This window comes from Rutidosis leptorrhynchoides, chromosome 10 (genome assembly GCF_046630445.1).
Source record: "Rutidosis leptorrhynchoides isolate AG116_Rl617_1_P2 chromosome 10, CSIRO_AGI_Rlap_v1, whole genome shotgun sequence".
Lineage (NCBI taxonomy): Eukaryota > Viridiplantae > Streptophyta > Magnoliopsida > Asterales > Asteraceae > Rutidosis > Rutidosis leptorrhynchoides.
In genome coordinates, this window is record NC_092342.1 from 291031478 (window position 1) to 291046914 (window position 15437).

Genomic DNA, 15437 nt, shown 5'->3' on the forward strand with positions numbered 1-15437 from the left:
GAGAAAATTTGTTAAGAATCCACGCTAACTGTTCCTAGCTAACTGTTAATTCCGTATTACCTTTTATTTATCGTATTTTATTTCTCGCAATTTTATTTATCGTCATTTAATTTCTGTTATTTATTTTACGCACTTTAAATATCGGGACACGTATACAAGGTTTTGACATATCATATTGACGCATTTATATATATTATTTGGAATAACCATAGACACTCTATATGCAGTAATGCTGGAGTTAGCTATACAGGGTTGAGGTTGATTCTACAATAATATATGTAGTTTGAGTTGTGATCGAGTCTGAGACATGTACACGGGTCACGACACGTATTAATTAATTCGAATATTATATATTGCTAACTGTGGACTATCAACTGAGGACTACCAACATTGGACAATTAAAATGAATTAAAATATTGATTATAAAATATGAAACTAAACAATTCTTCAAGTTTGTCACTTGATTTCATTTTAAACCTCATTTGTATCTTGACAATTACAATCTGCGTTCAAACCTTTCATGATTCTCGAAAATACCACAATCGAAAGGATGAACTAACCGCACTTTACCTACGGAAGAAAAGATTGATGCATATAGTTATGCACCTGAAAAACTCTCGAAAACTGAGTAAACGTTTAACATGTAGCTGTGTTAATTCCTTTAACGTTGTTATTACCGAAAATAACTTTGCAATCCCTTTCCAAATTAGCTAATTTTGTCACAGCTCCAACAAGTCAACTTCGACTTTTCGTTCGAAATAACCTTATTATAACCTTGATATATATGCGTGCTCTTTTATTGTTACCGGAAAACCTTTTATATTCCACCATATTACCAGCAGATGTACCAGCAACCTCGTTGCTTCTTGGCTTAAATCTCCCTGATAAATCATTATATTTATTCATTGAAACCCTATCATATACTCATCCGCATCTTGTAACGAGAACTGCCATACCAATTATTGGGAATCAGCAATCAGTACTTTGAAAACTCACAGCATATCTACATCAACAGTAATATGTATAACATTTATCTCTTAGAATTATGATCTTTCATTCTGAAATTCTGAAAAGCACTCAGTCTACAAATCAATACTCTGAATATTGAAAAAGCTGAATGAAGCAGCAGAAACCGTAGACAACTGTACACGACCTTAACCGTCGAAGGTATAAAGATAAAGAATAGTATGTTGACAAAGCTCAGAAAAGTTGGAACCGGAAACCGGATTGAGAAAACCATGAAGAAAACTCTGAACAAATTACAAGAACTAAACTTGCACATAAAGAATCCAGATAATTCTGTTTCTGACGAAATCTTTAGCGAATACCTTACTCCTTAACCACTCTAAATCATCGTGAATGAATTTCTTCATCACAATTTGATTCTGAAATCCTAAGATATTATCGTATCTTTCTTTGTAAATATCCTCAATATTTCTGAAGATATCTTTATAAATATTCTCGTCCGATATTAATTATCTCTTCGTGCTATAAGTGTTACATCATATAAGAAGCTGTTAGTTTCTATATTCTGTAAACTTTCGAGTTTAAAACTATGAATGTTTTTGAAGTAGTGTTGGGAACTGATGCATGAGTTAGTATAATATAATGACACTTGATCAACGTGATTATATTACAGTAAGTCATGTTGAGTTTCTAATGAAACGTGATGATTTACAGACCTTAACGTCATCATGTGCTATGTTACACGACTCTTACATTCTATCTAATTTATAAACATATCAAGAACATAGTTTCTAGATAGTTCTATCTTTTCACTTGAATTCTGGTAATTTAACCAATCAAGATCGTGCTACTACAATTTTCCTCTTAGAACATTAGTCATGTTCATTCGAACTTCATACTTACAAAATTCTGAACCATTATTCGCTTGACTTAAAGTCGGGAAGAGGAAAACAAAAGGATGGGACTCCAAAATATAAAGGAAACAAAGGGAATAGATTTATAGTGAAATATCCGACAGAGCAATCGAGACAGATTATCGCATTTAGTCAAAGAGGATCCTAATTTCCTTAATTACCGAAGAATCAAATCTTATAGATTTCGAAGATTTTCTTAAATCCCTTGTATTCTGGAAATCAACCCTTACCACGTCAGAGGTTAAGACAAATCTTTATTTACTCATTTCATTCTTTTGTGATAGCTTCACTCGTACTCTTCGTGTAGTCGAATTATCTTATCCATATTACTCAACAGTAATAAAACTCTATTTATCAGCTCATATGAGTTATGAAAACATACTTATTGTCAACCATGACCATCCCAATCAAATTTCGGGACTAAATTTCTTTAACGGGTAGGTACTGTGACGACCCGGAAATTTCCGACCAAAATTTAAACTTAATCTTTAAATGATTTCGACACGATAAGCAAAGTCTGTTAAACTGAGTCTCAAAATTTGTGAACTGTTTATATAGAAACATTCAACCTTTGACTACTCCCGACGATTCACGAACAATTAATTGTAAATAGATATGTGTGTATGTATATATAAATAATAATTCGAAATATAATTTGATGTATTATATGTTGTTGTTATTAAAATTTAATAAAATAAAAATAGGATATTATAATAATTATTATTTAAAATATATCTTTATATATAAAGAAAATATATATAAAAAATAATAAATGATTGTAATACTCGTTTGATGTTCCGACTGATATTAAGTTAAATTCAAACTTATATGATCTTAAAATAAACGGTGATCCGAAAATGAGTTCTATAAATTTTAGGCTTACTAAAAATGTATTTAGGATCTAGTTATTAAATTCTAACACTTTTTATATTTCACCCATAAATGAGAGGGACAGTTGATGTAATTTTTATTTATTAAATTAACGATTGAATTTTATATCATAATGACCAAAATAAATAAATATAGTTAATTTAAAAATATGGGATTTTTCCGAGGACTTTTATCTCGCCATTGATTTATCAACGGAGTACGATTTAGCAATCCGGTGAAAAGCGTCGGTAGAGCCAGGACAATTTAAATTCACATGCTTTATTACTGTGTTATTTCACTATTCTCTCTTTGACTCTCTTCACTAACCCACTTATATATATTATACATATATGTACATACTACACCACATAGAGATATAGAAAATGATCCAACATTTTTTTTCCCCCTGCTAACATGACCAAGCTCCAACCTCTTTCACCATCTTCACCGGCTACCACAACCCTCTACTACAACCACCATCGAGCCACCTTCAAACACCACTCTCAAACCGCCACTACATCACCACCTCCTAACCCACTGTTTTCATTTATGTTGGACCAACAACAAACAATCACTCATCACCTAAAAAACCTATAACCACCACCGGACCACTATCACTTCATCACCTTCGTTGGAAACCCACCTGCACGTTTATTATATTTTTTTAACGCGAATACCCAAGATCGTAACAATTAAAAACTGCTGCTGCCTACTTTGAGCGAATACCTCTGCAGCCGTTAGGTTATGTTTCTGTTACTATAAATACAACGATAATGGTGACGATGGTATGATTCTGTGAAGAGGTACGATGGGTACTTGACTATGTAGAATGAGGAATATAAACAACTGGTGATGGGAACGTACGAGATTGAGAATCATTACGGATGATGAAGAATGATGTTGTGATGATTACGAATGATCATGGTGATATAACGATTCAAAAATAATACAAGAGGATGATGAATAGTATTGGGTTAGATGATGATGTCGAGCTAAATGATTATATTGTTATGATGATGATCATTGATACGATATATAAACGATCATGAAAATAGAGAAGGTAATAAAATTGATGATGATGAATTAATTCTGGGTTTTGTTTCAATAATGAAGAAATAAAACAGCAAGATTTACGAGTTAAATATATATTGAATTCGTATATATACAGAAAAATAGAAATGGAGGAAGGGTTTAGAGTGTTAGCAGGTGAACGAGAGGTCCTAAGTTCGAACCTAGGCTACTACACTAATTTTTTTTTAGAAATAAAAATAGCTGTTGGGCCAGAAATGAGGAGTTGGGCCGTGTATTTAAACTGTTGGGCCGAGACCCAACTAAGTTTACGAATGGGCTGATAAGGGTTAAATACATTCAAGGTGTAGAAGGGATCAGATAAGCAGCAGGCAGAGCTGTGGTTTAGGGGAGGGTTTGGGGAAAAAGAGGTCGCGGGTTCGAGTCTTGGCGATGACTTTTTTTATTAAGCCTTTCCTTTTGGAGGTAGTTACTATTATTATTATTATTATTATTATTATTATTATTATTATTATTATTATTATTATTATTATTATCATTATTATCATTATTATTTTTATTATTATCAAAAGTACTTGTATTATTATTAGTAGTATTATTATCATTATAGATATTAAAATAAATATTAGTATTATTATTATTTGTAAAATCATTATTTTTATAGTTATTATTATTAGTAGTATTGTTATTATAATCAAACACAACTTTTATTACTACTATTGATATTATGTTACCAAATAAACATTTCGTATATAAAATATACTTTTAGTAATATTACATATAAGTAGGTATTAATCACATTAACACTTTTATATAAATATTCATATATAACAAATTAGGTATTTTTGATATAATATTAATCACATATAGATATTAATATAACTATATAAATATTAATCATTTAAATATATACACAAATTAAATATATAAAATATATAAATTAAGATAGAATATATCAATTTGTTCAATTACGATTATATGTGTTAATAAATATATAAATGATATAGGTTCGTGAATCCGAGGCCAACCCTACACTTGTTCAATATTGCCATATGTATTTTTACTATAAAATACATTAGGTGAGTTTCATTTGCCTTTTTACCCTTTTATATTTTTGGGCTGAGAATACATGTGAATTTTTTATATAAATGTTTTACGAAATAGACACAAGTAATCGAAACTACATTATATGGGTGAATGATCGAAGCCGAATATGCCCCTTTTGCTTGGTAACCTAAGAATTAGTAAACCGATCTACTAATTGACGCGAATCCTAAAGATAGATCTATTGGGCTTAACGAACCCCATCCAAAGTACCGGATGCTTTAGTACTTCGATGTTGTTTTTATCATGTCTGAAGGATTTCCCAGAATGATAGGGGATATTCTTATATGCATCTTGTTAATGTCGGTTACCAGGTGTTCACCATATGAATGATTATTTTTGTCTCTATGCATGGGACGTATATTTATGAGAAATGGAAAAAATGAAATGTTGTGGTCTATTAAAATGATGAAAATGAATGATTATGATAAACTAATGAACTCACCAACATTTTGGTTGACACTTTAAAGCATGTTTATTCTCAGGTATGAAAGAAATCTTCCGCTGTGCATTTGCTCGTATTAGAGATATTACTTGGAGTCATTCATGACATATTTCAAAAGACATTGCATTCGAGTCGTCGAATTCATCAAGATTATTACTAAGTCAATTATAGTTGGATATATTATGAAATGGTATGCATGCCGTCAATTTTCGATGTAAAGAAAGTTTGTCTTTTAAAAAACGAATGCAATGTTTGTAAAATGTATCATATAGAGGTCAAGTACCTCGCGATGTAATCAACTATTGTGAATCGTTTGTAATCGATATGGACTTCGTCCAGATGGATTAGGACGGGTCTCTACATCTACACCCCTTCCCGTCTTCGTCGGATCAGCAGCCACATTGAAACTTGAACGATTAACGAAAACCTTTTTTTTTCCCTCCAGCGCTTTGTAAGCTCGAAGTCTCCGACCTTCAATTCGAATAGTGTTTAGGACTTCAGCAAAATTATCGACATCACTGAGCCCTTCAAATCTCACGAATCCAAACCGTTGTCCGCTCGATAATAGTTTCTTCGGTAGATAAACATCTTTAACGGGACCGTATTGATCGAATAATCTCCAACAATCGACTCGTTCCCAGATTTCCGGGAAGTTGAAAAACAAGGGTTTATAGGTTTTGAAAACATATCTTGAAGTGATCCGGAAAAAAAAATGGTTACCAAATACCTATATATCCGAGTAAAAATTACATTTCTTTCTTAGATAGCTTGAATAGAAAAAAACCTTATACGTCTATATTTATATAATAATACCAAATATACAATATATTATGTATTTTTTCTCTCAACTACACTTATTTTTTATTTATTTTTTTAAAAAAATTACACCTATATACCTATATGTATGTATCTATCTGGACTTTAAATTCATGTATTTTAGTAAATTAATATTGAAAACATATGAAAGAGTTAAATATTTGAATAAAAGTTAATTTAATTGAATTACAAATGTTAATTATTAAATTATATTGGTGTGTGTGATTTAGTTCATACTAACATATACCCCCTATAACTCATATTTACAAGTTCATACTATTTAAATGAGAAATTGGCCAAGATAATTTTTTTCAGTCTTCAGACAATATATATGTTTTTAAAATTTTTTTAACAATATACACCATTTAGTCTACCAAGTACCAACCATTTGGTAGATTACCTCATAGTGTGGTCGACCACCTATTTGTTTAGGTAGTCGACCAAAAAACAACACAGACGATCAAAAATTTGGTCGACTATCATATTTTTGTAAAGATGGTACACATTAGAATTAAATATGGTAGTCGACCAACCATTTGGTAGACTACCTCATAAAGTGGTCGACCATCCATTTTGCAAGGTAGTCGACCAAAAAATAACATGGGCGACCAAAAATTTGGTCGACTACCATATTTTTTTAAAGATGGTTCATGGTACACATTAGAATTAACTATGGTAGTGACCAACCACTTGGTAGACTACCTCATATAGTGGTCGACCACATATTTTGCAAGGTAGTCGACCAAAAAATAACACGGGCGATCAAAAATTTGGTCGATTACCATATTTATTCAAAGATGGTACACATTAGAAGTAAATATGGTAGCCAACCAAATTTTTGGTAGCCCGTATTATTTTTTGGTCGACTACCTTGCAAAATAGGTGGTCGACTATACTATGAGGTATTCTACCAAAATGTTGGTAGACTAAATGGTGTAAATTGCCATTTAAAAAAAAATCTATATTGTTAAAAAGCTTTAATAAATAATATATTTTTGCCAATTTCCCAAAATATTACATAATTAAATGAAATTTAACCTTTTTAAAAAAGTCCAAAAATTACACTACAATCCAAGTGATTGGTAGCACACACCACCATTAGTCAAAGAGTGATTTCGCCTATTAATAGAAAATCAGGTTACAAGATCGGGATGTATCTGGTCAGATCTAGTGCCGGTCATGAGATTATTGATGTCATGAGCGAGATAATAAAATATTCTCGGTGGTTTCTTTAAGAAGCCAGACAATTATTTTTTTTTTTTTTTTTTTTTTTTTTTTTTTTGAAAGGCAATGTTAGTGGTTAGAGTTAATTCACGAAAATCCCCCCCCCCCCCGAGACTCGAACCCTGGTCTCCTCGAACACCATGTTAACATGGTGACCAATGAGGCAAAGCCCCATTGGCCAGACAATTATTTTGTATGAGTTTTATATCTAGTTAAGCTACATTTATGTCCATCTTATACTTATTATCTTCTAGTTTACTCGACGGGAAGTGGAAACTGTTACGAGAGTTGGTTAGTACGTTAGTATTAGTCAATTTGTAGAGTTTGAATTTAAATACTGCATTTTGTTTGAATTTAAATACTGCATTTTTCCATGTGATTATTTTTTCAATGTCAAACTTACCTCTTGTAAATCACTGTACCTAAAAAATTAATAAGAAACTTTTTTAGTTAACTCTTGTATTAAATCGATTGAGTAGGTTGGATATAAGCATGGTAATGAATTTCACTTTAGAAAATGTCTTTGTGTTGGCACGGAAATATTTTTGTCAAACAATTATGAAGGGTGATGGACCCAAACTCATAACTTATCTGCTGAAACATAAATGGGTTAATGTCAACGTCTTTATTAAGTCTTAATTTCAACAAGAGAGAATTTGAGATATTAAAACTTTTTATTGAGGCGTTTAATTTGTTTTTTTTTTTATTCTTCATACATTGAAATTGATTTGTGGGACGGATGGTGTTGGACGATAATCTAGTTATCATATGAGATTCTCGTATACAATTTGTCTACATGTTTTACATGATACAAATTTTTGGAAGTGTGTTTTTTTTGGTGGGAGTACCTTGCAAAATAGGTGATCAACCACATTATGAGGTATTCTACCAAATAGTTGGTAGACTGAATAGTGTACATTGCAAATTTTTTTGAAAAAATTTTATGTTGTTTGAAGGCCTTAAAAAATGTGTATCTTGACCAATTTCCCCAATATTATTTCAAAAGTGTTCATTTTATAGGTTAACCAAAGTTAAATTTTAACTCATTATCCACAGTAACATGAAAAACAACCTGGTTTATTTACTTCTTTCGGAGATTACTCATGAATGCTATTAGTTAAAGAGTTAAAAGATAAACAATCGTGACTTTCATTATTGTTAATGTGTTCAAAGTTTTATTCTATGCAAAATTTCACAGTTGGTCCCTGTAGCTTTTCAAAATTTTACTTATGGTTTAAAACTATTTTTTGATGTGTTTAGTCCCACAACCCAATTGGTCCATGACACACATACGGTCATAGGGACTGACCACATTATCAACGAAAACCATAAGACCATTTTTAACCCAAACGGGCGTGTTGACGTGTTGCTGGGTGGGGGTGGAGTGCTTGATGAGTGTGTTGCCAGACTGCTGTATAATGGGTGGCGTGTTGAGTGGCGCGTTGGGGTAGTTTTTATTCCTTTTTCATTTTTCATGTATTTATTTTATTTTGTTTAATTAGTTATATTATTATTGTAACAAATTAATTTAATAAAACACACTAAAATTAATAATAAAAATATGATTATATTTAAAAAGTCCTAAAAATATAAAATTACAATACGATAATTAAAAGATTACAATACGATAATTAAAAAAATATTACAATAACTAAACATTACTTGAAATGGTACGACGGTAGTTTGGTGAAAGATTCCAAATCTGCTCGGTTAAGTCCGCACGAAGTGCATTATGCACATCTTTGTCGCGTATTTCCTTTTCTCGTGCAGCTCGAGTAGTATTTCAATTCCTAACAAAAACATGTCGGTTTTCTGGCGCTCTTAGATACTCTTCGTCGAGTGACGTTATAGCAAAACCATTATCCTCTGTGATCATATTGTGTAATAGAACACAACAATATAATATGCGGGACAAGTTTTTAGCACTCCAAGCTCGTCCTGGCACACGTAATATATTGAATCTACCTTGAAGGACACCAAATGTTCGTTCGACATCTTTTCGTGCACTTTCTTGATAACGTGTAAGCCTTGCAGATGGCTCGTCGGTTGAGGATGAATATGCTTTGATAAGTGTAGCCCAATCCGGATAAATACCGTCTGCGAGATAATAACCATGTGTGTAGTCATGACCATTTACTGTAAATGGTGAAGGTGGAGCGAAACCGTTCTTAATAGAATCAAACAATGGGGAACGGTTTAACACATTGATGTCATTGTTAGAACATGCAACACCAAAATATGCGTGCCATATCCACATATCATACGAAGCTACAACTTCGAGAATAGGAGATGGGTTTTTTTTATGCCCACTTGTGTATTGACCTTGCCATGAAACGGGACAATTCTTCCATTCCCAATGCATGCAATCAATGCTGCCAAGCACCCCCCTAAAACCATGCCTTGTTTCGTGCGTTTCATATATTCGTTGAATATCATGTGCAGTTGGTTTACGTAGATATTCGTCTTGGTACAAATCAGTAACACACAAACAAAAGTTATCTAAACAGTTTATGAGGTTTGCTCACTCATATGCAAATATTCGTCCCACATATCACCCGTCGTACCGTAGGCCAACTGTCTTAATGCAGATGTGCACTTTTGATATATATTAAAACTTTGACGACCAATAGCGTCGTATGAGTGCCTAAAATATGCAAAGTGTGCGAGTAAATGATTAATAGTGCAATCGTGTATACCTGATATGATACTCTCGAACAATTGCGTTTGCATTCGATAACGTCTATTAAATTTGTTTTTGGGAAAAGTAGGAGATTCAGCAAAATAGTCTCTGTGTAGACGCTCAGCTGCACCTTCGCGATCCCCAGGAATATAGCTTCGGGCTCGTGGAGGTCGTCGAGGTCCCTGACTTGAGCCCTCACCAGCTTCTCGGTCTAGCTCTTCGGCGCACGAACGCATAACACTTAATAACATTTCATCGTCCGAAGAATCATCGTCGACGAGCTTTAAATAGGCATCCATTTTGAGTAATGATTTGTTGAGAAATTGAAATTGTTTAGTAATGAGAGAAATAAAAGTGTGTTTGAAATTTTGTTTGATATTGTATTTATAGATAAAAATTAACTTTTTTAATTTATTAAAATATAAATATATGTATATATCCGTTGAAAATGGAAGGTATATAACCTCCCACGTCACCAAATCATGCAACATGGATCAAAATGTTCAGGCGTTGGGTTGAAGCACGCGAGCCTCCCACCATCCCAGCACATCGCACTAACCCATGTTGGGTGGCGTGTTGGTTCCAAAACAAGCCCAACATGAGGCCGTTAGAGACGGTCTAAACGATCAAATATATCTAATTATAGTTTAGGTGTATATGTGAAATTTTAAGCATACCACCAGGAATCAGTTTTATAATTTTTCTCAATTCTATGACATAATAATAATTTTTGACGCGATACCATATAACTATTACTTTGTGATACCGTACTCGTTTTTTTTTTTTTTTAAATCACAGCGAAAGTATTTATAGCATATAATACTCATATGTTAAAAGCATCTCATTAATATACATTACAGTTCAATCGGTGTTACTTTTCAAAACAATTGAGCATAGTTATCTCAAACATTAGAGTTCTTCATTGTGTCAAACATAACCAGAATACGATTATCTTCTCCCGTCCCTAGCATGTAAAACAATATAACCTGCAGGGGAGAAAATGTGGGGATTAGCATAACGCCAAGTGAATGAGATATCCCAATAGATACTAATACAAAGTACCAAGCCTAGCTTTTAGGGAGCATGCATCTGGTCACGGGCATGTGGACATAGCGTTACATAGCTATTACATAATATAACATTACACATCCATATTGAAATGTCCCGTTCTTATTGATTAAAAACGTTCCATATTAATTGATTTCGTTGCGAGGTTTTGACCTCTATATGAGACGTTTTTCAAAGACTGCATTCATTTTAAAACAAACCATAACCTTTATTTCATCAATAAAGGTTTAAAAAGCTTTACGTAGATTATCAAATAATGATAATCTAAAATATCCTGTTCACACACAACCATTACATAATGGTTTACAATACAAATATGTTACAACAAAATAAGTTTCTTGAATGCAGTTTTTACACAATATCATACAAGCATGGACTCCAAATCTCGTCCTTATTTAAGTATGCGACAGCGGAAGCTCTTAATAATCACCTGAGAATAAACATGCTTAAAACGTCAACAAAAATGTTGGTGAGTTATAGGTTTAACCTATATATATCAAATCATAATAATAGACCACAAGATTTCATATTTCAATACACATCCCATACATAGAGATAAAAATCATTCATATGGTGAACACCTGGTAACCGACATTAACAAGATGCATATATAAGAATATCCCCATCATTCCGGGACACCCTTCGGATATGATATAAATTTCGAAGTACTAAAGCATCCGGTACTCTGAATGGGGTTTGTTAAGCCCAATAGATCTATCTTTAGGATTCGCGTCAATTAGGGTGTCTGTTCCCTAATTCTTAGATTACCAGACTTAATAAAAAGGGGCATATTCGATTTCGATAATTCAACCATAGAATGTAGTTTCACGTACTTGTGTCTATTTTGTAAATCATTTATAAAACCTGCATGTATTCTCATCCCAAAAATATTAGATTTTAAAAGTGGGACTATAACTCACTTTCACAGATTTTTACTTCGTCGGGAAGTAAGACTTGGCCACTGGTTGATTCACGAACCTATAACAATATATACATATATATCAAAGTATGTTCAAAATATATTTACAACACTTTTAATATATTTTGATGTTTTAAGTTTATTAAGTCAGCTGTCCTCGTTAGTAACCTACAACTAGTTGTCCACAGTTAGATGTACAGAAATAAATCGATAAATATTATATTGAATCAATCCACGACCCAGTGTATACGTATCTCAGTATTGATCACAACTCAAACTATATATATTTTGGAATCAACCTCAACCCTGTATAGCTAACTCCAACATTCACATATAGAGTGTCTATGGTTGTTCCGAAATATATATAGATGTGTCGACATGATAGGTCGAAACATTGTATACGTGTCTATGGTATCTCAAGATTACATAATATACAATACAAGTTGATTAAGTTATGGATGGAATAGATTTGTTACCAATTTTCACGTAGCTAAAATGAGAAAAATTATCCAATCTTGTTTTACCCATAACTTCTTCATTTTAAATCCGTTTTGAGTGAAACAAATTGCTATGGTTTCATATTGAACTCTATTTTATGAATCTAAACAGAAAAAGTATAGGTTTATAGTCGGAAAAATAAGTTACAAGTCGTTTTTGTAAAGGTAGTCATTTCAGTCGAAAGAACGACGTCTAGATGACTATTTTAGAAAACATACTTCCACTTTGAGTTTAACCATAATTTTTGGATATAGTTTCATGTTCATAATAAAAATAATTTTCTCAGAATAACAACTTTTAAATCAAAGTTTATCATAGTTTTTAATTAACTAACCCAAAACAGCCCGCGGTGTTACTACGACGGCGTAAATCCGGTTTTACGGTGTTTTTCGTGTTTCCAGGTTTTAAATCATTAAGTTAGCATATCATATAGATATAGAACATGTGTTTAGTTGATTTTAAAAGTCAAGTTAGAAGGATTAACTTTTGTTTGCGAACAAGTTTAGAATTAACTAAACTTTGTTCTAGTGATTACAAGTTTAAACCTTCGAATAAGATAGCTTTATATGTATGAATCGAATGATGTTATGAACATCATTACTACCTTAAGTTCCTTGGATAAACCTACTGGAAAAGAGAAAAATGGATCTAGCTTCAACGGATCCTTGGATGGCTCGAAGTTCTTGAAGCAGAATCATGACACGAAAACAAGTTCAAGTAAGATCATCACTTGAAATAAGATTGTTATAGTTATAGAAATTGAACCAAAGTTTGAATATGATTATTACCTTGTATTATAATGATAACCTACTGTAAGAAACAAAGATTTCTTGAGGTTGGATGATCACCTTACAAGATTGGAAGTGAGCTAGCAAACTTGAAAGTATTCTTGATTTTATGTAACTAGAACTTGTAGAATATATGAAGAACACTTAGAACTTGAAGATAGAACTTGAGAGAGATCAATTAGATGAATAAAATTGAAGAATGAAAGTGTTTGTAGGTGTTTTTGGTCGTTGGTGTATGGATTAGATATAAAGGATATGTAATTTTGTTTTCATGTAAATAAGTCATGAATGATTACTCATATTTTTGTAATTTTATGAGATATTTCATGCTAGTTGCCAAATGATGGTTCCCACATGTGTTAGGTGACTCACATGGGCTGCTAAGAGCTGATCATTGGAGTGTATATACCAATAGTACATACATCTAAAAGCTGTGTATTGTACGAGTACGAATACGGGTGCATACGAGTAGAATTGTTGATGAAACTGAACGAGGATGTAATTGTAAGCATTTTTGTTAAGTAGAAGTATTTTGATAAGTGTATTGAAGTCTTTCAAAAGTGTATAAATACATATTAAAACACTACATGTATATACATTTTAACTGAGTCGTTAAGTCATCGTTAGTCGTTACATGTAAGTGTTGTTTTGAAACCTTTAGGTTAACGATCTTGTTAAATGTTGTTAACCCAATGTTTATAATATCAAATGAGATTTTAAATTATTATATTATCATGATATTATCATGTATGAATATCTCTTAATATGATATATATCCATTAAATGTCTTTACAACGATAATCGTTACATATATGTCTCGTTTAAAAATCATTAAGTTAGTAGTCTTGTTTTTACATATGTAGTTCATTGTTAATATACTTAATGATATGTTTACTTATCATAGAATCATGTTAAATATATATATATCCATATATATGTCATCATATAGTTTTTACAAGTTTTAACGTTCGTGAATCACCGGTCAACTTGGGTGGTCAATTGTCTATATGAAACATATTTCAATTAATCAAGTCTTAACAAGTTTGATTGCTTAACATGTTGGAAACATTTAATCATGTAAATATCAATCTCAATTAATATATATAAACATGGAAAAGTTCGGGTCACTACAGTACCTACCCGTTAAATAAATTTCGTCCCGAAATTTATAGCTGTTGAAGGTGTTGACGAATCTTCTGGAAATAGATGCGGGTATTTCTTCTTCATCTGATCTTCACGCTCCCAGGTGAACTCGGGTCCTCTACGAGCATTCCATCGAACCTTAACAATTGGTATCTTGTTTTGCTTAAGTCTTTTAACCTCACGATCCATTATTTCGACGGGTTCTTCGATGAATTGAAGTTTTTCGTTGATTTGGATTTCATCTAACGGAATAGTGAGATCTTCTTTAGCAAAAAATTTCTTCAAATTCGAGACGTGGAAAGTGTTATGTACAGCCGCGAGTTGTTGAGGTAACTCAAGTCGGTAAGCTACTGGTCCGACACGATCAATAATCTTGAATGGTCCAATATACCTTGGATTTAATTTTCCTCGTTTACCAAATCGAACAACGCCTTTCCAAGGTGCAACTTTAAGCATGACCATCTCTCCAATTTCAAATTCTATATCTTTTCTTTTAATGTCAGCGTAGCTCTTTTGTCGACTTTGGGCGGTTTTCAATCGTTGTTGAATTTGGATGATCTTCTCGGTAGTTTCTTGTATAATCTCCGGACCCGTAATCTGTCTATCCCCCACTTCACTTCAACAAATCGGAGACCTGCACTTTCTACCATAAAGTGCTTCAAACGGCGCCATCTCAATGCTTGAATGGTAGCTGTTGTTGTAGGAAAATTCTGCTAACGGTAGATGTCGATCCCAACTGTTTCCGAAATCAATAACACATGCTCGTAGCATGTCTTCAAGCGTTTGTATCGTCCTTTCGCTCTGCCCATCAGTTTGTGGATGATAGGCAGTACTCATGTCTAGACGAGTTCCTAATGCTTGCTGTAATGTCTGCCAGAATCTTGAAATAAATCTGCCATCCCTATCAGAGATAATAGAGATTGGTATTCCATGTCTGGAGACGACTTCCTTCAAATACAGTCGTGTTAACTTC

General features: G+C 32.6%; 1 protein-coding gene across 1 annotated transcript; it reads right to left on the reverse strand.

Annotated features, from left to right (window-relative positions):
• Positions 1-9151: 9151 nt before the first annotated feature.
• Positions 9152-10347, reverse strand: LOC139871148 (uncharacterized). Its single transcript, XM_071858886.1, has 3 exons — positions 10065-10347; positions 9334-9867; positions 9152-9234 (listed from the first exon to the last, which is right to left on the reverse strand). Exons 1-3 carry the CDS (start codon positions 10345-10347, stop codon positions 9152-9154), a joined length of 900 nt encoding a protein of 299 aa, XP_071714987.1.
• Between the last annotated feature and the right edge of the window lie 5090 nt (positions 10348-15437).